The sequence below is a fragment of the Eretmochelys imbricata genome, chromosome 19 (assembly GCF_965152235.1).
Source record: "Eretmochelys imbricata isolate rEreImb1 chromosome 19, rEreImb1.hap1, whole genome shotgun sequence".
Lineage (NCBI taxonomy): Eukaryota > Metazoa > Chordata > Testudines > Cheloniidae > Eretmochelys > Eretmochelys imbricata.
The window spans coordinates 7,529,479-7,554,816 of NC_135590.1; the positions used below are offsets into that span (position 1 = coordinate 7,529,479).

At 45.2% G+C, this 25,338-nt stretch overlaps 1 protein-coding gene across 4 annotated transcripts in view; it reads left to right on the top strand.

Annotated features, from left to right (window-relative positions):
• MACF1 (microtubule actin crosslinking factor 1) overlaps nt 1-25,338 on the top strand; it is a 234,061-nt gene that overhangs the window by 148,966 nt on the left and 59,757 nt on the right. For 3 of the 4 annotated variants that reach the window (XM_077838114.1, XM_077838112.1, XM_077838116.1), the window contains 7 exons: nt 664-781; nt 2,902-2,964; nt 3,757-3,998; nt 5,167-5,296; nt 6,061-6,260; nt 7,555-8,050; nt 8,514-9,985. In XM_077838114.1, coding sequence (XP_077694240.1) covers nt 664-781; nt 2,902-2,964; nt 3,757-3,998; nt 5,167-5,296; nt 6,061-6,260; nt 7,555-8,050; nt 8,514-9,985 — 2,721 coding nt within the window. The remainder of the gene's footprint in view (nt 1-663; nt 782-2,901; nt 2,965-3,756; nt 3,999-5,166; nt 5,297-6,060; nt 6,261-7,554; nt 8,051-8,513; nt 9,986-25,338) is intronic. The other variant, XM_077838115.1, reaches the window with a different exon arrangement.

Consider the following 25,338-nt stretch of genomic DNA (forward strand, 5'->3'; position numbering starts at 1 on the left):
GAGGGGGACCCCTGTGTGCTAGTCTATATCTTCAGTGAAATTCCCTCTGCTGGACATCAGGGGTTACATCCGGTCACTTGGGCGCTCTATTTCTTCTCTAGGGTAAATGACACCTTAAATCAAGATATGTCAAGGGCTGTGATTTAAGAGAGAGTGCAACGTCCTGTTTTCTCACCTGTAGCTGTCTTATCTCAGACAGAAATATAGGAGCTCTCCGAGCTACTGATTTATACAAGGTCCACGTGGCAAGTTTAGCATGCTGGATACTGTAGGGGGCTAGGTGTATAGGCTAGGAAGGAGGGTCCTAGAACCTTAGTTTGAAGAGAGACCCACTAGTTATTAATTTGCTGATTGATGCTCTATAGCTGATTCATTATAAAGAAACTGCCCTCTTTGACATAATATAGAGATACGCTCTTAATCTGCTGTTTAACAGTAATTCAGTTTATTCTGTGGGAGTCAGTGAACCATCCTGTGAACTAGACAGCTGAGCATGCTAAAGCTGGATCCTACATGCGTATTAGAGGAGTACTCACAGTGCCTAGACAACAAACACACACCTGTCGTTCTCAGCTGCAGAATGTGTTTGTTTCAATCATAGGCCCTCTGGTGTGGGAAATATATAATGTAGGATGCTGGTATCTGATCCTGGTTTTTTAATAGGTCCTCCTGGAAGAATGGACAGGAAAGGGGGCCCAGGTGGAGGAAATCAATCACAAAGGGACTGCATTAGAGAATTTGATTATAGAAATCACAGCCCCTGATGCTCAGTCAAAGACAGGTGAGTTACAACCGTGCTGCCAGAGGACACCTGGAGTGTCCTTGGAGGAGGAGCCCTGTCATTTTCTGCACTATTGTTTGCTTTTGTTGTTCTTTAGGTATATTTTTATTTAAACCATCATCAAATAGAAAATGGCTTTAAACTCGTTACAAAACGAAAGGAAAGGAGCCAGCAATAGCCTGTGTACCTTAGCCTTGCTCCAAGGCATTTAGGGGCTGAGGGCTCAGCCTCTGGAGAGATTGTCTGTTTGTCTGTCTTATATGGGAATGAACATAGATACCAAACGGCTGTTTTCCAACTTGTGAGTACGGACTCCTGTTGAGGAAATGCTGTTAACATTTCGTAACCGCCACCCACGCACGATCGCAGCCCCTAAACTAAGCAGGGTTAGCCTGGTTAGCGTTTGGATGGGAAACCTCCAAGGAACATCTAGGAAGAGGCTACAGGCTATAGTCCTGATGCTTCTGTAGGTGGTGCTCTAAGGCTACATCTACACTGTGAGCTAGGGGTGTGATTCCCCTGTTCCTACGTTAACTCTCATTGAGTCTAAATAGCAGGGCAGCTGCAGTAACACAGGCCGTGAGCATGGAGCTCCGGCTCAGCTGTGCCGAGTACATACCCACTGTTTCACGCGGGCTGATGCTCTGCATGGCTCGGCCGTTTGTCCACTGCCGCTAGCCCGCTACCGCCGCTGTGTTGCTATTTATACTCGCACTAGTTTGATACACCCCTCGCTCATAGTGTAGACCTAGCCCAAGAATCGGTACTGAATCAGTTCATCAACATGGTGCTAGGATAACACTGGAGGATGCTCGCTTTCAGATACGATGTACATTGGATGTGTTGACTGCTTTTCTGACCATTTAAGAACCCAGGGCAAGAGTTAGGGGACTTAACTCCAATTGCCGGCTAACTTCTAAATTGGTAATTACCTAACACCTTGATGGGCGTTTCATCTGGAGAAATTAACCTTTGCTTCGCATCCCCAGACATGTTGTAGAGTGTTGCTGACACAGAATAGCTACTGCGTTCCTCCTGAGGGGTAGCTGAATGTAAGCAATAGGAGAGCAGTCCCTTGTACATACCCGGTGAAAGTTTTGAGAGGTTTTTACGTTGCAATCTCCTAAATAAATGGACATTATAATGATTATGATGCTGACTGTTTCTGGCTGCTTAGAAAATGAGAAGCCTGATCTATAACATCTCCAGGGCATTCGGGTTTGAATGTGGATTGACTTGGGATCATCCCAAAATGAAGTCCAAGAGAAGGATTTTCTGAGGAATAATTTTCAGGGCCCAGTTGCATAGAAAAGATGCTTATTTTTTAGGTCTGTTTCTTTAAGAGCTTCATCCCGTAAGAAAAGAAGAACGTAAGGAAGTTAATCTCTTCAATGAAGGTCTTTTGGCTCCTGCAATATCAGTCTGTATTCTAAATATGATTCTCATGGATATTAGTTCTCCTGTGGGAATGCTGGTGCCTCCACTGAATGCAAAAATGTATACAGTGGTCACAGGCTTGCAGTGTGAGGTGGGGAGCTGATATCTACTTCGTGCCCACTAGCGGGGCTACTGTTGTGGGCTCTGGGGAACTTCACAGCTACTCCTAAACGTCTACGCTACTTCTAAACTGTCCCTATAGGAGTGGCTGGAGGAATGGAAAAGGGGGATGTTGGCTGCAGGGAGTGACAGCTATTCTGTTTTCAGCTACTTGGAATTAGAAGAGAGTAAGGTAAAATAAACAGATGAAAAGCAAAATTGATTGGGAGTCCCAGCTGGGCATTGAGATGTGAGGAGTGGGGAATTCCCGATGTTGATCCCTTAGCGTTAAGCATTAAGAGGGTCTGTGGATTTATCGGGATGAAGAGAATTAGCCACTTCCAAATGACATCTATTTGCTTGGTGGCTGACGTGGTTCGTCTTGTGGAGAGCTCTGTTGTCTTGTGCTGTGTTAATTTGCTCATGCTCAGGATTTGTTTTTTCTTTTGCCATGATGTCCGTCATCGACAGTGGACAGCTGGAAACGGTTGGGTCAGTGCTGAGTGCGTACGTTTGTTGGTAATATGTCTGTATTCCTAACATGTTTGTCTTGTCCTTTGTTTGTCTCTCTGTCCCTTGCTCAGGTTCTGTGCTGCCCGCTCTAGGAGTGTCAGTAGGCAGCGTAAATGGATACCACACCTGCAAAGGTGAGATCGCCAACTCCATGTTGCAATAGAAAGCGGTGTCTGTGTGTTCATTTACGTTTCCATCAGTGCATGATAACAGCAGTCTGTATGGATGTTCCCCCAGGAGATAAACACTGCAATGTGACATTGTCGGAATCCTATAGCAAACCCTATTTCTCTGCAGCGCCGTGTAGTAACCAGAATGGGGCCGTGAGATGGGCAGCTGATTGTGATGTAGGATGTAGGACAGACTGAAGGACAGAAATGGCAGGAGGGGAATCCAGCTTCCAGAATTGACAACAACTTGACCCCTGATCAGCTAGTGTTAGAGAGCTGTTAAGTGGGAGATTGTTTTAAGAAATGCAATGAAGATTATTAGTTCTGAGGATTCTGAGACCATCTTACCCTGGAATTTTAAGTACTACTTAAATGACTTGTTAGCTGCTGTGAGCTCATTGGTTCAATGAGATAACAGATGTAAAAAGTTGAACTCAAACTGTGAGAGGTGGATTAAATATGACACTGTTAACATGGGAGCACAACATGCATGAGGCTGATTTGATGGGACGTGATTTGCTTTGTTGGGCTAACTGTCAAACTTCATATGTGATGCAACAGAGCAAGCCTCTGGCAGGACAAGTGGTGATAACCTGACATCTTTGGGTCTTCAGTAGATGGAAGGACAGTGATTCTAGCCTCTGGTACCCTGACACTCTCAGCCTGCGTGAGGGTTGCCCAGAATTCTCAGTGCCAGCAGCCCAGGTAGGAGTGGTGTTGCCGTCCTTCCGCTCACGTTTGTTTCTTTGTCATTAGATTTGACTGAGATCCAGTGTGACATGTCTGATGTGAACCAGCAGTACGAGGGACTTGGCATGGCCTTGCGGGAACGCCAGGAGCAGCTGTCAGCCATGCTGGAGAAGATGCTAGAAGTCCAAGAGGAGGCAAGTTCAGTGTTGAAGTGGCTGGAGTCAAAGGAACGGACCTTGTCAGCACTCGAAGCGTCTTCCTCACCTACAAAAACGGAGACCATGAGAGCCCAGGCTGAGCATAACAAGGTAACTTGTCTCTCTGAGCAGGAATAAGGACCAAGTTTGTCATAGTGACTAGATCATTCTCTGAGACATGCTTTACTGCACTAGGTTGGGAGGAACCAGCAATAGCCTGTTTCTAAAGAGCGTATTTCATTTTGGTCGTTAAATGTAGCATGAAGAAGCACGGTGTAGGGAAGACTGAGGAGAACATACATCTTCAGATATGTCAAGGTTTTGTTATGAAGAGAACTGTGCTCAGTTGTTCTCCATGTCCACCCAGGGTAGGACAAGAAGGAAGCGACCAAGGCCTGGTCTGCTCTAGAAAATTAGGACAGCGTAGCTAAGTCACTCAGGGTAGTGAAAAATCCATACCCCTGAGTGGCATAAAACCGACCTACGTCCCCATATAGACAACACTAGGCCAAGGGAAGAATTCTTCCGTCAGCCTAGCTACTGCCTCTCAGGGAGGTGGATTACCTATGCTGATGGGAGAATCCATTCTGTCGGTGTGAGTAGTGTCCACACTGAGGTGCTACTGTGGCGCAGCTGTGCCGCTGTAACATTTTAAGTGTAGACACACCCTTAGTTTGCAGCAAGGAAGATTTAGGTTGGATATAAAGAAGAACATTCTAACTATAAGGATAGCTACGCCCTGGGACGGGTTACCTGGGGTGTTGTGGAATCCCAGGCACTGGAGGTTTTGAAGAACAGGTGAGACAAACGCCTGTCAGAGGTGATCTAGTATTCTTAATCCTGCCTCAGTGTGGGGGGAATGGACTAGATGACCTCTTGAGGTCACTTCCAGACCTACTTTCTGTGATTCTGTGAATCTGTGGTGAGCTTCATCCTTTTAGATATTTTAGACCTATCCTTTATAGGCAGTTGTCTCAGAGAAAAAAGCTGATAATGTTTAGCACCAATTCTCAGGTCATTCCAAATTCATTGGGTAAGCAACACACAGTTTAATGTTACACTGAGAAAGATGAACTTTTCATTTCTTCTATTCTTAAGGCCCAAGGGAGCTCGAAGTATTAGTAACTGGATGAAATGATTCCATGAAAGGCCAAAGATGAAGCCTTACGCAACTCCAAGTGTACCTACTTTCTTCCTTCAAACTGTAGCCCATCTCAATATAGCTCTTGTGCTTGAATTCTTGTATGTCTTAGCATGTCCAAAATTTTCTTCTTCCTAGGCATTCCTGGCTGAGTTGGAACAGAATTCAGGGAAGATCCAGAAAGTAAAGGAAGCACTTTCTGGCTTGCTGGAGAAGTGTCCTGACTCTCCAGAAGCAGCAAACTGGCAGAAGATGCTGGATGATCTCAGTAAGTTCCCTAGGGATGTAGCGTGATTTTTAGATGTTTCTAACATCCCTTAAGGATGATTCCAGTTTCCAGGACAATTCCAAAAGTCAGAGTAGAGCAGAGTTACTTGTAATTGAATTCAGGAAATAGAGAACGTACCTTCAAGCTGTCTGGCATGCTAGGATGTTTTCAGGATGAGCATTGTTCAGTTAATGAAGTCTGCATGATGGTTCTACGTTTCAGAGACTTTGCTTTCTTAAGTTACCTTAAAAAAATACTCTGCAATAAAATCAGTTGATTGCTTTTTTTTTGAGTAAAAGCTTCATTGGTCAAAGTAAAAGTCTGATTACTTAGAATACTTTAGATACTTAAATGATTAAATGAGCTTGTGTATTTAAAAAAGAAAATTTCAAAACTTGCTAGAAGCAAAGTGCACGTACAGTGTTTCTCCATCCAAAGCTCTCAAAGTGCTTGACAAAAATTGATACACATTATATTATTTTTGCTTGAAAGATGGAATCTGAAGCAGAGAGAACTTAAATTACTTGCCCAAGGGTCAGGCAAGTCTGTGACAATTGCCGCTAGATGTAGATCGCTGCTTCCACATTTCCTGTCCTAACCACAGTACCATAGTAGTTAAAAATGGAAAATATATTACTAGACTGATTGTGTATCAAGCATTACACTGCTATATCACATAAGAAAACGAAAAAACAACTGCTAAATCAAAGGACAGGTTTCCTAATAACAGTAAAATTACCGGCTATTTCATTTCCTGTTTTCAGACTCCAGGTGGGCAAGAGCCAATCAGGTGACAGCAGAGCGCCAGCAGAAGCTGGAGAAATCAGCGAACCAACTGGCAAGCTTCCAGGCAGCTGAAGCCCAGCTGCGCCCATGGCTGATGGAGAAGGAGCTAATGATGAGCGTGCTGGGACCCCTTTCCATTGACCCTAACATGCTGAATGCGCAAAAGCAGCAGGTCCAGGTGAGAAAGGGGCTGTATCTGTGCCTCCTTTGTAGGTTAAAGAATGAGGAGTGGGCAGTTCCAGTTTGTGCAAAACTCCTGTTGTGATTGATAAATTCTTAGAATCATAGAATATCAGGGTTGGAAGGGACCTCAGGAGGTCATCTAGTCCAACTCCCTGCTCAAAGCAGGACCAATCCCCAGTTTTTGCCCCAGATCCCTAAACGGCCCCCTCAAGGATTAAACTCACAGCCCTGGGTTTAGCAGGCCAATGTTCAAACCACTGAGCTATCCCTCCCCTCCACTTGTGTATAGTTTGTACAGTGAGCGTGTGTGTGTCTGTGTGTATCCTCTCCTGCTACAGAACATGCTCCCTTAGGGCTTGTCTGCCCAAACAAGCTGGGTTGTAAACCTACCCTGTGCTAGCGTGCCATGCAGTAAGTGTCCGTGTGGACCTTGCTGACAGGCACTAATGATTCCTTAGGGTGCTTTGATCTAGTCCTGTTTCAAAGCTGGGGAGATCAAAGCACGCTAAGGAACTGCTAATCCACATCAGTGGAGTCCACACAGACACTTAGTGCAAGGCAGGCTAGTTTGGGGTAGATTTACACCCCAGCTTGCTGCAGGCTAAATGTTCATGTAGACAAGCCCTTGTCTGAAACTCATTTCTTTTGTAGCAGAAATGTCCTGCACACACCACATTGCACAACAGCACTGGGCTAACACCTCTTCTCACAGAGATGTCAGAAGAGGTTGGGTGTGGCTAGTACTCCACCTAACTGAAACTGATGTGATTTTTTGATCCCTGTTCTGTGCACAGGGTTCCAGTATTGGCTCCTTTGTTTAAAAAAAAAAAAAAATTCCACTCTCTACAAAGACCTATGTTAATACTATGCAGGACCTGTTAATGCTGCATGAGAGCCTTCCTATCTACCTCCTCCCTACCCTCTCATTACAAATCAGATTGCTGACATGTCTGTAACCAGCCAAACCACAAAATATAATATATTAACCAGGATATTTTATCTCCTTGTGTCACTGGTTTACATTGTGTTGAACACCAATAGGACAAATAAGGGAGAGAAGCGAAATACTTTATGGATGTAATCACAGATGCTTCCAATTTTTTTTAAGCTGAAATGGTATCATAAACAGATCTTTGCAGTCTACTGGTAGTCCTGTCCCAGGGATTTCCTGGTTTGTTTCCAGTGATTCTGTGGATAGTTTAAAGCTCCTGGAGCTTGGTTTTGTTTTGACGATGTGTATTCGGTGCTGTCACTCTTATACAAACACTTATATGTTATTTCTGTTCCAGTTTATGCTGAAAGAATTTGAAGCTCGCAGACAGCAGCAGGAACAGCTGAACCAGGCAGCTCAGGGGATACTGATCAGCCCTGGAGATGATTCTCCATCATCAAACCAGGTGCGGGAGGAGCTCCAAGGCGTGAATCAGAAATGGACCGAGTTAACTGAAAGACTCAACTCCCGTTCCAGTCAGATTGACCAAGCCATTGTCAAGAGTACCCAATACCAAGAGCTGCTGCAGGACTTGTCTGAGAAGGTAAAGGCAGTTGGGCAGCGATTCAGCAGCCAATCTGCCGTCAGCACCCAGCCAGATGCCGTGAAGCAGCAGCTGGAGGAAACGAGTGAGATTCGGTCTGACCTGGGGCAGTTGGAAGAGGAGATCATGGAGGCTCAGACTCTGTGTGATGAGCTGTCTGTTCTGATTGGGGAGCAGTACCTCAAGGATGAGCTGAGAAAGCGCCTGGAGACGGTGGCTCTCCCGCTCAAAGGCTTGGAAGACCTCGCAGGTGAGATGCCATGAAACACCTGATTGTGGAGTTCACCTTCTCTGCCTCCTGTTTAACAAAGGGTTACGCGGTACTGTGTTCATTACAAGGGTAGGGCTCATTTCGCCCTTCAGCACCCTATGCACTCTGATTTTAAGAGTCTGACAAGAATCTGGCCCCAATCTCCTGTCTGAGAAGAGGGAAGAGGAGAGTGGGCATCTGAGGGGCATCTTCGCTCCCCAAGTGGTTTGCATATAGAGGCCTCGTAGCCCAAAAAACCTCTCCATTGTGTTTACTGTCTCCTAACTCTGTTCTGAAGTTGTTCATGACCTGACGAGCGAAAGGTGCTGACGTGCAAGGGGAGGAATTCGTTTCAGTTAGTCAGAATGCAGCTTGCGCATTCGAGATTTTTTTAAAAAACAATTTCACCTAGTTTATTAGATTCCAGCTTAATTGTTACATTCTAATCTTATTTCCATTTCAGCCGACCGGATGAATCGACTGCAGACTGCGCTCGCAAGCTCCCAGCAGTTCCAGCACATGTTTGACGAGCTTAGGACCTGGCTGGATGACAAACTGTGCCAGCAAGCCCAGAGCCGGCCTATTTCTGCTAAACTGGAGAGGCTGCAGTGTCAAATCCAGGAGCAAGAAGAGTTCCAGAAGAGTCTCAACCAGCATAGTGGCTCCTATGAGATGATTGTGGCTGAGGGAGAGTCTCTGCTTCTCTCGGTTCAACCTGGGGAGGAGAAGACTGCCCTGCAAAGCCAGCTGATTGGCCTCAAAACACATTGGGATGAGCTCAGCAAACAGGTCACAGATAGAAACTCCAGACTCAAGGACTGTTTGCAGAAGGCCCAGAAATACCAGCGGCACATGGAAGACCTCCTTCCTTGGGTTGAGGACTGCAGGGCGAAGATGTCGGAGTTGGAAGTAACTCTGGACCCTGTGCAGTTGGAGGCAGGCCTTCTGAGGTCAAAGGCTATGCTCAGTGATGTGGAGAAGCGCCGCTCCCTTCTGGAGATGCTGAACAGTGCAGCTGACATCTTGATAGATGCTTGTCAGACTGATGAGGATGAGGTTCGGGATGAGAAAGCCGGAATCAATCAGAAGATGGATGCCATTACAGAAGAGCTGCAAACCAAGACTGGGTCCACTGAAGAACTGTCGCAAAGGCTAAAGGAGTTCCAAGAAAACTTTAAGAACATTGAGAAGAAGCTGGAAGGGGCAAAGCATCAGCTAGAAATCTATGATGCTCTAGGACCTCAAGCCTGCAGCAATAAGAACTTGGAGAAGTTGAGGGCTCAGCAAGAAGTGCTCCAGGCCCTGGAGCCGCAGGTGGATTATCTGAAGAACTTCACACAAGGCCTGGTGGAAGATGCTCCAGATGGGTCTGACTGCTCACAGCTCTTACGGCAAGCCGAGGATTCCCAGCAGGACTTTAAAATAGTGAAACAAAGAGTAAATGAATGCTGTTCGCTGATGGAGACCAAGCTTGAAGGAATCGGCCAGTTTAATAACCATGTCCGGGAGATGTTCTCTCAACTGGCAGATCTAGATGATGAACTTGATAGCATGGGTGCCATCGGGAGAGACATTGACAGCCTCCAGTCTCAAGCCGAGGATGTTCGTACATTCCTGGGCAGACTTCAGGGGCTGAAGTCAGACATTGAAGCTTCTGAAGAGGAGTGCAGGCACATGCTGGAGGATGAAGGAAGCCCTGACTTGTTAGGGCTGAAACGTGAACTGGAGACTCTAAATAAACAGTGCAGCAAGCTGACGGAAAGGGGCAAAAATCGCCAAGAGCAAGTAGAAACGACACTCTCTCGAGTCGAGGACTTTTACGACAAACTGAAGGAGCTGAATCACATGGCCAGTGCAGCGGAGGAGAATGAGGCGCTGCAGTGGATTGTAGGGACTGAGGTGGAAACCATCAGACAGCAGTTGGCAGATTTCAAGGTGAGCGCTCCTGATGCGGGTTGTTTTAAGTGGCATTTGCTGGTTAAAGGTTCATCTGCAATTTGACCTGATCTCTTGTGCTATTCTGAAGCAGTGCATTCCTTGCAGAATTCATATAACTTTATCGCTGAAATGCCACCAGAGACCTTGGTGCTGTTTGAGACAGAGATGGTCTCTGCCATTTAAGAGTTGACTACCTGGAAGGAAGAGTTGATAACTCTCATGGTCAGGTTTGAAAAGCTTGTTCCTTGTCTCCCCCACCCGCGACTCCCCATAGTGCACACAATATTAGTCTATCAGAACTTCTCTTGGCTTTTTCGGTACAATATTTTTCAGGGAAGAGGGGTGTTTTGGCTCCTTGACTTTATTTGAATCATGATTTTCAGCATCTCCTGAGATGTCCAGTGCAGATCCATCAGTGTATCTGCTAAGTGGGCCTGTCTGCCCAACCCCAGAATCCCAGCTGTCTTTCAGGAACCTTGGACTCTGATGCCTCATTCCAGTTTCTGGGTTTTGGATAAAATGATAGATAGTATTAAACTATTACAGCTGGCGGGGGCATGTCATTCCCTTTGTCTTATCAGTTTTTTGCTAAAGGATTTTCACATTGCCAGTGGAGAAACACTGGAGCCCATCAAGGTATGTGTGCAAAACTTTTAACTGAGCCCAAAGAGCGAAGGTTTTCAAGGTGTTTAAATTGTATGTAGTATTATGGTGTCAGGCCATGCTCTTACACTACAGTAATTACGTTAGTACTGCTTAGAGATTCTGAGATGCTGTGAAACCTCCATTACTGGGGCACTCCACTGCTAGTGATTGGTCTGATTTGCATCTTGCTGCTCGGAGACTAGCAATAAGAGGGCGAGCCATTTACTTTTCATCACACAGCTAATTGATCCCATTCAGATAGTTAATACCTCGGATACACCATCGCAGTATCATGGTCCTCTCAACCCCCTAGGCCTTGTCTACATGAGAACGTTTTCCAGTATAACCTGAGGTGTGAACTTAAACCAATCTAGTTATGCTGGTACAACCCTTGTGTGGACACTTTTATTCCAGGGTAAGAGTGGCTTTTTGGTTTATGGCACTTGGGAAAGGATTTAAGCTAAAACTAAGAGAGCTACATGTATCCTGGAAATGAATGTCCATAAGGCAGGTTAGACCCGGTAAAACTGTACCTGTGTAACTGGTAAAACTTTCCTAGAGAGAAGACACTTTCAAGCCTAATTTTATGGTTTGCCTCTCAGGAAAAAGAGATGTCCCATGTGTCAGCCTGGACACTGAATGATATCACAGGCATAAATAGTGACCATCTTGTTCTAGGTCATTAAACGTGCACCGACCGGAGTGAGTAATGACGCATCCTGGCTTGTCCAACCTTAATGGGAATTAGGAAGAGAGGATCAGGTTGTCCAGAGCAAGCTTTTAGGAAAATGTGTCATAAATTGTCCGTTCACATTGCAGTGTTGAGTGTCCTTTCTCCCGCAAGGCTTTACAGAACTTGGCAGGGGCGTTGAGAGAGCGCGCACCCTGCCCTGTGATCCAATCCATGTGAACTGAGCAGAAAGAAATGAACCTGGAAGCCTGCCCCACGGCTGATCTGTAAAACAGCACAGACAATCGAGCTGAAGTCATGAATGTTCCCTTCAGAGAGAGAGAGAGAGAGTGGTGTAGCCAAACTAGAAACTTCTACAGCACTAGCAAACCTTTTGAAAGTTCATGGCTTGCTGATGTTGTTGTGATTTGGAGCCAGACTTTGCAGTGGGGGAAGGGTGATCTACAGGTCCAGCTTTTGCTGAGCTCATGGGAAGCTAAAACAATGAAAGGAAAGAATCTGAGTGTGTCAGCCACATTTACACCCTAGAGGGTCAGGGAAGGGAAATCTCTTTGGGCCCTGTTCTCAAGACCGAGTAACAATATTTTGGTTCATTTCCATGGGTCAAGAGTTTAGTTCCTGAGCTGAAATGCAACGTGAAGTGCATGGCAGATTTATCTGCACTCACACCCAGAGCTTCATGGTGGGGTCCCGCATCATTATGCTGCCACAGCTTCTAACAAACGGAAAGCAGTGAGTTTTGGTCTGACTGCAGGGGCATCTGTTCTCTTAGAGGTGCTCTGGTGGAAGCCAGAAAAGAGTGTGTGCAAGTTGGGAAACTTTTTTTTTTTTTTTTTTTTTGGTGCTTAAAACTGGCTGCGATCTTTCAATGCACAGTATCAAAACAGTGTCTCACCACTGGATTGGAGATCAGAGAGGTGCACAGTGTGTGGCCTAGGGGCTAGAGGCAGCCTTTAGCATCATGAAATAATGCCTCCCCCAGATGGCTCCTCCTCGGAACTGTATGTAGAGAACAAAGCTGATCGCTTACAGGATTTGATGGCTGGGGCACCAAGAAGCCCTATTTATTTATCTGTCCAGAAGACACAAGTATAACTAGATACGATGTCTTAATGCACTAATTTTACGAACAACTATGTAAATCATCTGCCTGTGGTCTCCAGGGCTAGAGTGGTTTGCATAAGGACCAAGAGATATTGAAATCGGACTTTCAGAGACTACGTACAGGTGATTCAAATGAACCTGGCACTTCCCAAGGTTTTTTTCCCCCAACAAACACCCACCAAACCTGTTCAAAAAGAGAACTAGCTGCAAAAAACCTTCTAATACTGCTGTTTCCCAGTCCCCACGCTCCTTGTCCATTTTGTTCTATCCCTTGCCAGTTTCACACCACAAGCTCAGGCACAGGAGTTAGAAGAGATGGGTCTGAGTGCAACATTTCCAGATTATTTTAAATCCAGTGAAGAAGCTGAAAAACACCTGCCAGATCTTGACCGAAGAAATTGCTGTTTACAGCAGAAGTGTTTTTGGGGGGGTGAGGGAGGGAGATTGGAATAGAGGACTGAAGGCACCAAAGGTCATCTTTGTGCATATATCCCAACTTTCTGAATTATTCGTGCCACTAGCATCCTTTGATGGTAGATGCAAAGAGGCCGCCTTTCTTTTAAAGAAGAAAGTGGAGACTCGGGGTATGTCTACTCTGCGGCCGGAGACGTAATTTCCAGCTTGAAGGGACGGTTGCTCTGATCCAGCCAGCATGCTAAAGTTAGAAGTGTAGCCATGGTGGCAGAACGGGCTAGCTGCTGGTGCGTGTGCCTAGGGTTTCAGATGGGACTGTCCTTGGGGCAGCTAGCCAGTCGTGCCACCACTTCGACACCCTGTTTTTAGGCTCCAGCTCAATCAGAGCTAGTGCAGATATGTCTGCTCGAGCTGGAAATGACACCATCCAGCTTCAGTGAAGACCTACCCTTAGCTTAGAGAATTGTGTCTTCAGGTCTATGGTGTAACGAGTCTGTGAGCATATGGACACAGCTGATCCGTCTGGAATATCATTATAACTATATCGCGTCTAGCACATGAGCGTGATGGAAGTTTGTGGCCTTCTTGTAAAGAGCAAACATCAGCCCTGTCTAAAAGGTTTGAGCACAGCATTAGGAACACACAGTGTATGATTCTACTTTAGAGAAAGACAGACCTGCTTGGCAGAGTCACGCACCAGCCTCTCTGTGGAGTCCATTTTCTTCATTACGAAGAGACTTTGCAACCTATTTAATATCCTTTCTGCATTCCAGTTCCACCTGCGTGAAACTGATGGGTTGCACTCTTTCGACAGGAAGATTGACAGGAAACATCCGCCAATGGCAGCTGCTCATATGAGCTTTCAGTTATTGGCATATTTCCTTGGCTCTTTCTGCTGTCAGCTCGGTTTTCTCAGATGAAATTTTCCATAGTATTAATGCTAACGATTGAATTCAAACAAGCTCCAGTTAAAACGTCAATAAACAGAACAGCTAATCCAGCTAAGCCTTAACAAGCAGCAGACTCTTCGGGGCGAGTCTTTCCAGACTTGCACACTGGAGATGCAGGAAACATACTGAACAGGTAATGGGTTTTTATTTGTGCACTCTCAGGCACCAGCAGTCCAAAACTGAGAGGATCCTGAATTGCAAACTTTCCACCCAGAAACTAGGCAAGAGACCAATGTGCTTAGATTAAAGAAGCTGAAAGCTACATTATTTGATGCAAAAAACCCTAATCTTTAGTGTAAGACTGCAAATGAAGGGGACATAGACCTATTGTTATTTTGTAGTATTGCGGTGGTGTCTGAGAGCCCCAGCAGTGGGCCAGGACTCCACTGTGCTAGGCGCCGTACAAACACAGAACAAAAAGATGGTCCCTGCCTCAAAGAGCTTGCAATCTAGAATCCCTCTTTAAAATATCTTCCGAAGAAGATGGATGAGCCGCCAGTTCAATCTAAGCCAGCAATTTCATCTGCTCTATAGATCTCCAAAATACATCACATAATGTACCTTGCCTAAGTGATTTAGACACTTCCCTAGTGGTTAGAGCTGGGAACTGTGAGTTGGGAGACCTGGATCCTGGTTTTGGTTTTGCCATTTGACTCATTGTGTGACCTTGGGCAAGTCATGTAATCTCTCTGCTCCCTAGTTTCCTCGTCTGCAAAGCAGAAAAAGGTACTTGACAAAGTACGTTGAGGTCTTTACACAAAAGTTGTTACATGAATTAAAGGTCTTTTCTCCTTTCTACAAAATAATGTTGTTGTTGTTGCTCTTCATCTGTATTATCCTAACACCTGGGAGCCCCAGTCACCTTTCCCTTGGCCTTTCCTAAACAACATTTCAGAGTTTTTGCATATTGAGAGAATCGCAGTTTCTTCTCATGGAAAGATTAGATCAAAAATTTGGCAGACTCCCTTTTTTTTCAAAGTTGTGCTGAGGAGCAGCCTTAAAAATTAAGTCTGGGAGAGTCCGAAGATCTGTATTATTTTAATGGGAAACAGAAAGCATCTAAATTGCTGATGCTATAATCGAAAGTAAACTGATTGCCTTAGTATTCAAGGTGCTTTTCCAACTGGCTTAAAGAGAGGCGTATATGGATGCCGAGACTGGTATTAGGCTAATTCAACAGACTTAAACAAGGGGAACCACGTAAAGAGACATATAGCTAGGAGATGTGTTACAGCTGAACCACCTTCCCATTCTACACTCCAAGGGCAGTGAATATTAGAACCCCCCATCCCCAGTATGGCTAAAGACCTTATTTTGTCCAGCATCTTCTTGAAAATGTCCAGAACAATAAGAAAGGAACACATACAAGCCAGGCGCTGTTTCGATTGTTACAAAACCAAAGACTTTATCCATACTCTTTCATGTGCCCAAGAATTGAAATTCCTGGCCGGAACCTAACATGGTGGGAAAAGCTCCGTACTAGTTACTGCTAATTTCCCCGTCTCACCCATGAGGACAAAGGTCTCTAGATTGATCCACGGTCGTTTGAATGAGATTGGGCAGTGGGTCAGGTGACTGAGACAAAGGATTAGTTACAGAGAATCCCATGTTGGCAAACCATGTCGTCCAAGGCCAGACTGACTGGACCCTGGCCTCCAAGAAGACCCGTTAAAGATGGTCATCACTTCTTCCAAGGAGTTGTCATCTATCCCTCTGCCAGAGAAATATGTTTGGGGAGGAAAGGGGCTGAAAAATCTCTGCTATATGATGGTTTAAACATATTGACTGAATCAGTGACTTCAAACCAGCAAAGGTCAGCTGCAGCAAAGGGCTTTCCACCTCTACATTCCTCCCCTTTCTTAGTTTATTGAGAAATTATGGCGGAGAAGGAGGAATTCTCAGACTGGAGTGCCAGCCTGCCATGAGCAGTCCCCGTAAAGGCCTAGTGAGCACCAGAGATATTCAGCTCTGAGGGGGAAAAGCAAAGGAAAAAGAGCCAAAAATGACATGCTGCCATTGGTGCGTGCCACTTGTCAATCCTGGCAAGAGTGCAGCCCTTGAGTTCTGAATTGGTGGCGCATTAGGGGTGGGACTTCTGCCACCTATTTTCAAATTTTGTAGATAAAATTATAATAATCAAACCATATTTTAAGGTAAATCTAAACACTGTTGTGCAAATCCCTAAAAACGTTCTCTATGACTTTTGTCCTCATGTAATAAATCCTTGTGATGGGTTATTTGAAACCAGAGTTTCCCAATGTACTGTATTCTTTAACTTACGCAATACTTACTTTTCAGGCCAATAATGATTTTGAGCTTGAGCATGTGAGAGACCGAGAGAAATCCCTAGCCAGAAATAACTTAAGCAACACCTTGAATTTATTTTACAGAGTAGGGGCTCACAGATCCTTCTTGCCTCTGGCACCCTCTCTGGCTGTAAAAACCCCAGAAGAATTCATGATGCACTCAGAGGGAGTGAATAAAACCATTCTAGTCACCTTTTCATTCAGAGGCTGCTCTTTCTAATACCTCCGCTTTGCCCTTTGCAAAATATTTACCAAATCTGACATTGTAACACATCAAGGAACCCCCCCCCCCCGCCCCCACCAAAATACTCCACAAAACCTTCTTTTGGTGAAAAGAGTGGTTGTTTTCTTTGTATTATTCTCTCAACTTTTTGGGAGGGTGACTGATTCCATGACACTGTCAACAGTACCACTGTTTATAAGAATATTTTGCACTTTTATACTACTTTCCATTTTCCAAGTGCAGTACACACATTTACTAGCTCTTGTGACACCCCCAGGAGTGAATAAGTAGGAATAGCTCCCTTAGTTCCCCCCAACCCCCTCATTTTAAAATCCAGGTAGCAGAGCCACATAGAGGTTAAGTGAATTCTCCAGCAAGCATGCCTGAATTCTAATCTGGGTCTGTTTTCTAGCCCTGTGCTTGGTGCCATAGACCAGAGGTTCTCAATCTGTGGCACTGGTGGCATGAGAGCCACGACCAAGCGGTATGTAGATTGGATTAAAGTGCAGTATTGGAGGAGGAATCTATTCTAACCGCACCGATTAGAATCGGGAAGGTGACCTACCTAGAACTTTCTGAGTTTTAGATGTGGTACGGCAGGTCTTCGTTTGAGGACCGCTGCCCAAGACGATGCTGTTTTAGAGAGAGAGGAGACTCGTGCAAGTTTAGGAATTTGGATTTTGGCACCCAAAGGAGTTAGCATTTACTGTAGATCAAGGCCATGTCAACACTACAGAGCCTTTGCTGGTCTAGCCCCCTAGACTTAGGCCAGATTTCTGCTGGCATAGCTACATCACCTCTCCAGATGACATTAGCTATGCCAGCAGAAGCACTCTTCTGATGTAACAGTTGTGCCTACACACCGGGGGGGGTGGGGGTGGGGGGGGGCGGGTGCCAACATAGCTATGTCAGCTGTGGGTTTGATTTTTTTTCCGCACTCCTACCCGACAGCTTTGCTGACAAAACTTTATAGTGTAGTCCATGCCCAAGACACCTGTCTGAAAGCTGCAGGTAAAAGTCACTATGATGCTTTCTAGATGTCTTAGAACCAGTACTGCACTATGTGGCTAGGAAGAATAAGTGCAACACGGAAGACCGTCTCCAAAAAAGTAGCTCACTATGTCTCCATAGCCGGAAAGCATGCCACTGTCAAAATAGAAATGTGTGAAAGGGTGACCATTTTGAATAGAAAGGCCCTGTTGCATACCTGACTGCACCAACATGGCATCAGGTGCATATAAATGCAAAGGGAAGCCATGCTTGGAAGAGGGAGGGGAAACACTCGTCACCCAGTAAAGTTGCTGTTACGGTGAACAGAGTGAAAGGGACTAGATGGATGGAGTTGACTGATTGTAAGTACCGTTCAGTAACAGTGTAAAATAGCATTTCAGTGACACGGCCTACAGAAAGATTGAATCTTGGTGTTTCCTCACACCTATTGCCCATTCTACTATTGATTATTACCTTTATTGAATACCTGTTCACGGAGGCATGCAGAAGAGGGGTCGCCAACTCACAAGGATGATGTCTTGCACTCTTCCTTCACCCCTTAAGTATTAGCAGCAGGATTTGCTCTCTAGTTCTTTGAGCTGGTTTTAGCACCTATCTCCAGGATGGTTTATGCCTGTGCACTGGAAAGGAAAATCTACACCCCTTTCAGGATTGCAGGTCGGAACCCGAGAACAGAAATGAGTTTGTTAGATGATGAGTCAAAATATTTATGCAACGTACTGTGACTATTATTTTGAGGTAGCCTGTTAGCAGCAACGCCCCAATATATGAACGTGCTTCTGTGCTTGAAGATACCATCTCCAGAGCCCAACCTCAGAGCCTCCTTCTGAGCTAGTCTCTGAGCGGTTTTGATGGTGGTTCAGCACCTGATCATTTGCTGGAGCCCCAACATAACTTCGGGCTCAAGTTGTAGCGTGCCTGGCTGGTCGGTGGCTTTGAGATGTGGGTGGAAGGGGGGAGGTAAACTTCCTGTATGAATGTCCCATCAGAATGCAGTGTCTTTAATGGAACAGGGAGGGGACAATCTGTCTCTTGTTCTCCTGCCTTGGCTGATCTCACGGTCCAGCTGGTGGTATTTTTAACCCTTATGTGACCCCAAAGGAATGCACGTGGCTCCTTACTGTCGTATTTCTCCGAGCAGCTGGATGGGAATGGGGTGGGAGGGAAGCAATGCTTTCTCCTTGTTGAACACTTTCCAGACCTGCTTAAAGCGTTGCTGGCTAGTATTTTGAGCACCAGCAACACAAGCAAAAATGCCTCCTCTTTCACAGCTGTTAAATCATCTTAAAGGCACAACGTCCCTGTTGAGGGGAAGTGATATTAGACTGAGGAACAAGAAAACTAGGAAGAAAGCTCAGATAAGCATCGTGCATTGCATGTTGTAGGCTTCAACATGAAAGGTAAGAGCTGATGGTTACAAATCTACGGTAATCTTTACGAGGGGAGTAAGATCAGCCCTGGCTGAGGTGCTGGAGGGTAGCTGAGAAGTGTCACTGGTGTGAGTGTCATAGCTCTTGTGTACTTCTGATTTGGTAGTCTGAGAGTATTGTAAATAAACCTGTTTGCAGAGGGACACTTGAGTCTTAGGGGCCCTTGTGGTGGTCAGTGTTCTGATTCCTCATGAACAGAGGAGGAGCAAATAGATCAGACCTCTAGAGATACTTGGAGCAGAAATGGCTCGCAATTGTTCATCTAAAAACAACTGAATAGCGGTGACCTTGACCGGTCAGTGGAAAGTCAGGAAAGCATTTTCATCTCTCTTGAGCAGAACATCATGTGCAAGTGAAAGCTCAGAGTGGAGTAAATTGAACTGAAAGCTGCTGAGAGATGTAATCAAGTAATATTGAGGTGGTTTTGCCATAATTGGCTTGTTGGTTCAGTAATAAAGTGAGTCCCTTTTGGGAGTCAGCTTGGGTCACTGTTCCAAACCCTCCCACTCACACATGCTGTGTAGACGAATCGGTTTGCTGGGTCTCAGCTGTCCTGTTCTGGGAACCACTGCCATGGGAATGTCTCCCTTTCAAAGGAATATTCCTAACCTGGTTGTATTGATACTTGAAATGAAATACTCTGCATCCGTGGTCCATCTCTGATCCAGGCGGTGCTAAAAATACCAACATCCTCTAATACCAGGAATGTTGGGCTCTTTAAGAAGGGAGGGGAGAGGGGATGAGGTTTGTCTAAAACTGGCGGAGCAGAAAAGGAAGGTGTTGGGCATTGCTGGTCTGAAGGATAGATTTGCTTCTCTGTTTGCCAGCGCTGTGCAGATGCATGGAGAAGTGTGAGATCGAGCATCTACTTAGTTACATGCATGTGTGTATTCATCATGCCGTCTCTGACTGCATTTTCCCACAATACTTTGTGTGATCTTACGGTTCAAAAACCAGTAGTAACTATTTGACTTGCAAGGGAAAGGGTGTGGGTGACGGTCGCCAGTAGAAGATTCAGTATTGTAGAGCAGCTGATGATATTTTAGTTGATTTGTCCCTGGCACTTAAAGAATGACCACCACTCTTCTGCCTAACTAAAAGAAAGCGAATGACCTTCCAATCCTCCTTCCATCCAAAGGATCCCCATAATACTGTTACCTCACTTCCTAGAGTCCAGAAAGTTGTTGTCAGCTAATAGTGCTCATCTCTTTGGGGCTCCTACTAAGTTGCTGACTCACTATGTGACTGAGCAAGTAATTTAGTTTCTCCATTGGCTAAATAGGGTTAATACCTATATACCTTCCAGGGTGCTTGTAGGTCTCCATATTTATTAAGGTGATTTGAGATCTCCAGGCGAAAAGACCTTTGTTGTGTCTAGATTTGGGACCCCAGAGTGGACACTGTTCAGATCTCCCTAAACTTAGTCTGTACAAGTGGGATACTTCATTGCTGCCTGGCCGCAGTTTTCTACCACACCCTGCCGTGCCTCTCCTGCTGTGACAATCAATCAGCTGTTTAGCTTGGGCGGTTTCCTGCAGGGCGTGTTAGAGAATGGCATGGGCCCTGTCAGCAGCTGGGAGCAGGGAGTTGTTTATAGTGAAGAGGTCTCGTTGTTGTTTTATCAGACAGACTAAAATCTCTGTTCAGTCCTATATGCAGCGTATGCTCTTTGGAACAAAGAGATCCCCTGTGAGCAGAGCAGGAGATTTTGTGGGGAACTGGGCAATTGTTATATAAAAAAATGGCAGTTGGCAAGTTTTTATAAAATAAGCACCCTCCCAGCCATCAAGACATACCATTCCAGCAGGTGGATTTTTACCTTGAACCTACCATCTGAAATAGGCTTATTCTTACGCCTGTTTCAGGGTGTCTTCCACCTCCTTCTGTGGGGGGAAGATTAATAGTGCATTGTGGGAGCGCCAGTTCTCACAACGATTAAGCACAGAAGTGCCATGGTATTTGGCACATTAGGTTGTGTAAAGCTGTGTTAATCGCTGCTATAGTGTGTAGGCAATAGGCTTTATTGTTTTTTTAAAAAAGAAGAATTTAGCGAGATCCTTGTTAGCTGCCATGCAAATAAATAGTTAAAATGGAACTTGCAAACTTTTGTGGGAAATGTAGAGCTGTCGGAGGCTGTATTCTCAGGGGGATGTACATTCTAGCATAGGTGCTTTGGTGGGACCATCTCCCTGCTTTATAAATGGAACCAGCTTTTCTGATTTGAAGAGTGGGATTGTATGCTGGCTGAGGTCCGACATGAAATCAGTTTGAAGTCCGCTGTAAGCCAAGTGGATAAAAGAACCACCACCACAGCACAGTTGGATAGGATTATCCCCACAGCCTTTGTCTACAACGTGAGGTTTAACCACACAGTGCTACTAACCTTGCAACACACAGAAATGTCAATTTCCAAGATTTGGGGAAACCAGTGAATCTAGGAGGAAAGAGGCAGCAAGGGAGTAGAGATAACTAAATCCCCTAGGATTTTGGTCTGGGGGAGGGGTGTGAAGAAGCCAAAAAAAAACAAAAACCCCACCATAAAAATCCTGTCAACACCTAGAGCGGCAGCTTAGGGTAAAGTTGGAAATAGTGTAATTCATTTATACAGCCCTTTTTTCCTGGGACCACAGCTCTTCCCGACCATCATGCACGAGTGTTGTGCGGCTACCAGTACCTGTGGGAGGAGTTGCACTTGCATTCTCCACTGCAGGTTTGGGGCCAGATTTCTTGCTGCTAAATTTCGAGAATGAAGTGTGTCCATCGGGGACAGGATAAGACCCACAAAAAGATGAAGCATTTCAAAACAACAGAGTGCCAAGTTCCAGGAAGAAGGTTATGGGAAGTTTGCACAATCCTGGAGGGAGACTTGCATTTTGGTCTCCTGACTTTGCTTTCTTCCCTGCCTCTCTGAATCTGTATCCCTCTTTCCAGGCCTGGTGGCTTTACTAGGAATGCTGTTTGCTCTCTCTCTCTCCCGCCCTTCCCCCCCCCCCGCTTATGGGGCCCCATCAATGTAGTATCCGAGTGCCTTTCACAGTCTGTAAGGTGTGTACCTTCACCACATCCCTGGGAGGTAGGGCAATGCTATTATCCCCATTGCACACATGGGGAACTGAGGCACAGAGAGGCTAGATAACTTGCCGAGGGTCACATGTAATCCAAGTTTCCCAAATACCCAGCTAGTTCCCTGACTACTGGACCATCCTCTATCCATTGGCTCATTCCTCTCCCTCAGTTAATCCAGTCATCACCCTGCTCTGCACTCCGGGCTCATTGGATCAGACAGTCACAAGCTGATAGGTAGCCAACTTGGGGGCCTGCAGCAAGCTAGCTGGTCATATGATGCACTCTTTATTTCCAGCTGCTAAATTACATTAAAAGACAGCTAAAAATATATTAAATGTCTTCCTAATGTTACTTTTCCACATAAGCAATTTCTGTAGTTGCCAGAGGGATTTTATGCAATTGTGAACGAGAAGATAGGTGGTCCGTGAGACAATCACTGTCTGAAAAATGCAGTCCGTGTTAGAAAGGTTGGAGAACCACAGACCTCAAGTTCCAAAAGCAGGTGCTCCCACTTCAGACGAGTCTCTTGGCAAAGCTTTTTTTTAAACACAGCTGTTTCTCGGTAAGTCTGAAACAACCCTCAGAATGAATTTTAGCAGAGATCGTTTATTAGTAGGAAATTAACATTATACAGCACTGCCAGCATGCATGATGCTTCACAGAATATCGAGAGAGCATTGCAATTTAATAAAAAACTAGACAAAGCACAGAGCAACGTGGGTAGGGAAAATCGGGAAGAGGGCTCAGCAGTAAGGAAAAAGCGGTAATTCAGAGCAGGGGGCCGTCTTCCTGTATGTCTTTACAGCACCTTGTCATCTTGGGTGCTCCCAGATATCTACCATAACATACATAATTTAAAAAATAGAATAGACTTTGAGGGATTTGAAAGAAAAAGGGAACACTTGGTGGGAAGGAAGTGTGAGACTGATCCAAACCCAGGGGACAGGTCGAATGAGAGAAGGAGGAGAGAAAAGTAGCAATGAAGAGAAGATTGGGAGGAATATCCTGAGTGAGGAGAGGAAGAGAAAATGGGCAGACATGTAGCTGGAAGCTTGGTTGCAAAGGGTCTTGAAGGGGAGGACAAGAATTTTTGAGAAGAATTAAGAATAAAGCAAACCTCTAACATAAATTCTTAGCTGCTGATCAGTGCCTGAGAACTGGCATTGCTCTGTATATCAGCGCTGTGTACAGGCATACCAAGAGTTGTTATGACTTTGGGTAGGGTTGGGTAATGTCCTTTGGGCTTTTTCGCAGGGAGCTGGCAGAAGAGGGCTAATATGCCCCAGCTGGCTCTTCTTTTGAGAGCAGGGTTACTGAAGGGAGAGTTGGCATCTCATTCCTCTCTAGGAATTCACAAAGAACATACTTCTTGTTCACCTGCTGACTGGGAACTGATTTTGTAATTGGCTAAGATGTGTGTTCCTAATGGGGCAGATAAAAGCAGATTTGAGAATTAAATCAACATCACATTTCAGGTTCCTCCCAGTCCATCCCTGCTACATTTTCTTTAAAAACCAGGATATAGGTCTCATCTAGCTGTGAAATGAACACCCCGCTCCCCCCCCCCTTTTTTTTTTTTTTTGAGCTGTGGGGTAGAGTCTGGAAGCTCTATCAGATGTTTATTTCAGTAACAGAGATTGCTCCTGGCAAGCCTCCACATACCAAAACCATTGAGAGAAATCTGAAAGGACAAAAATTCAGACAGAGGACTATAGGCTCCCTCCCTTCACACACCACATAGCAAGTATAAAATTGGAGGAGGGCCATTTGAGTTAGGAACCGCTGCATGGCTCTCAGTTAGGACTCTTCAACCCCAGGACTGCTCCCAACTGTATGACACCCAGTAACCTGTCAAGCCTTGCTTTAGAGTCTTTTCGTGAGCAGTCTGATTATGACTTTTGAGGACCTGATAATATTTGAGCCCAAACCTCCGTTGAAAGGCCAGTACCGTGGGTTTGTAGTCGGCTGCATCTGCTTTAATAACCATCTGGTTTTTTAATGGTCTTAGAGATAGGGGATGTGATGGAGGATAACTGACCTGCTCTCCGCACGTGACTTGGTGAGGAAATAGGAAAAGAATTTCTGGCTCTGAAGCTGGCAGTTCCACATCGAGATCATTCTTTATAATGGAACAAAAACCCTCAGCACCCCCAGCCTGGATTCCTGGAATTCCTCCTGCAGAAGGGGCCCTAAAGTATTTAACAGTCCCACTCAGAGAGAGTTTGCACAGTGAAGGTGTGTGTGTGGGGGGGGGGGCAGGAAAGTGGGTTTATTGGTGAAACGGTGGGGCTGGCCTTTCTTGTGTTGTTTCAGCTGTGTTGAATTATTAAAGTAAACCATTAAACTCCTGCTCTCCCTTAACTGTAAAATCTGTGCTTACGCACAGAACCAGAGATGGGCTAGACTGGTCTTGGAATGTGTGTGTTTGTGTGAGAGAGAGAGAGAGAGAGAAAATACTGGCAGACCAAGCTGGGTACAAGATGTGTGCCAACCATATTAATCCTCTGGAGGTCTATGTCAGAGGGTTGATATATTTCAGTGAAAGGTGCAGCCTAGGATAGATTCTGCTACTTAAAGGAGCTCTCAGGTGATTAATTCAGATTGCCAACTACATCCATATTAGTAGGGTGTCTTGCTGCACATGGCTCAGGCGTGATTTGGCTGTCAGGTCTCTTTCCCCCTCTTCTCAGAATGATACCTATTTTATTAATGGAAATAACGTTTTTTCCCCAAAGGCTTCTTTCATTTTTACCCAACTCAACTGGACAGTATAGGAAATTTAACAAGTTTTTTATGTTCATAAATGTGGAAAAGTTACCCTTGGAAAATGTGTTTTCATTTTTCAGAAGGAGAACAAGCTCTTAAGGATGGTTGTATAGGATGTTTTATGCAGTTGGTGTTCACTGTAATTTAGCCTTCACGCTACTGATTGTTTATAGACTTTTGCTTGTGAGACGAGGACAAGTGTTAGACATGTGGATCTGCTCAAAAAGAGGGGGTGGACTTGCTCAGTTAATGTGGAAAGATGGAGGTGCATTTAAAGCACAGGGGTTGGAGATCTGAGTTCAACTCACAACTCTGCCACAAGCTCTCTCTTTGACTTCGGGCAAGTCTAGATGTTGTCAGCGGGACACCTGCAGCTCTGTCTGATCTCGGTTGTTAGTAGGTGTGCAGAAATTCTGAAAACGTTTGCTTCAGTTTCTCCTCTGTAAAATGGAGATTGCTCACCAGGCCATTATGAGAATGTGAATGTTTGTGAAGCTCTGATACCATGGTGATGGGAGTAAGTAAGTAGATGGCAATAGACCTATATAAAATATAATTTAGTAGCACTGGTATCTCTCAGCCCCCTGTTGTTAGTATTGTCGTGTTCTAATTTCTAGGCCATTTTCTAAGTCATCCATAAAACCCAGGAGGACGTGTGTCTTGTGGGGTTGTCAGGCCTTGGCTGGGTTGTTGGATGTTACTGGGAGCTGTGCTGAAGCTTTTTCAGAACCCTCCTGTTTTCTC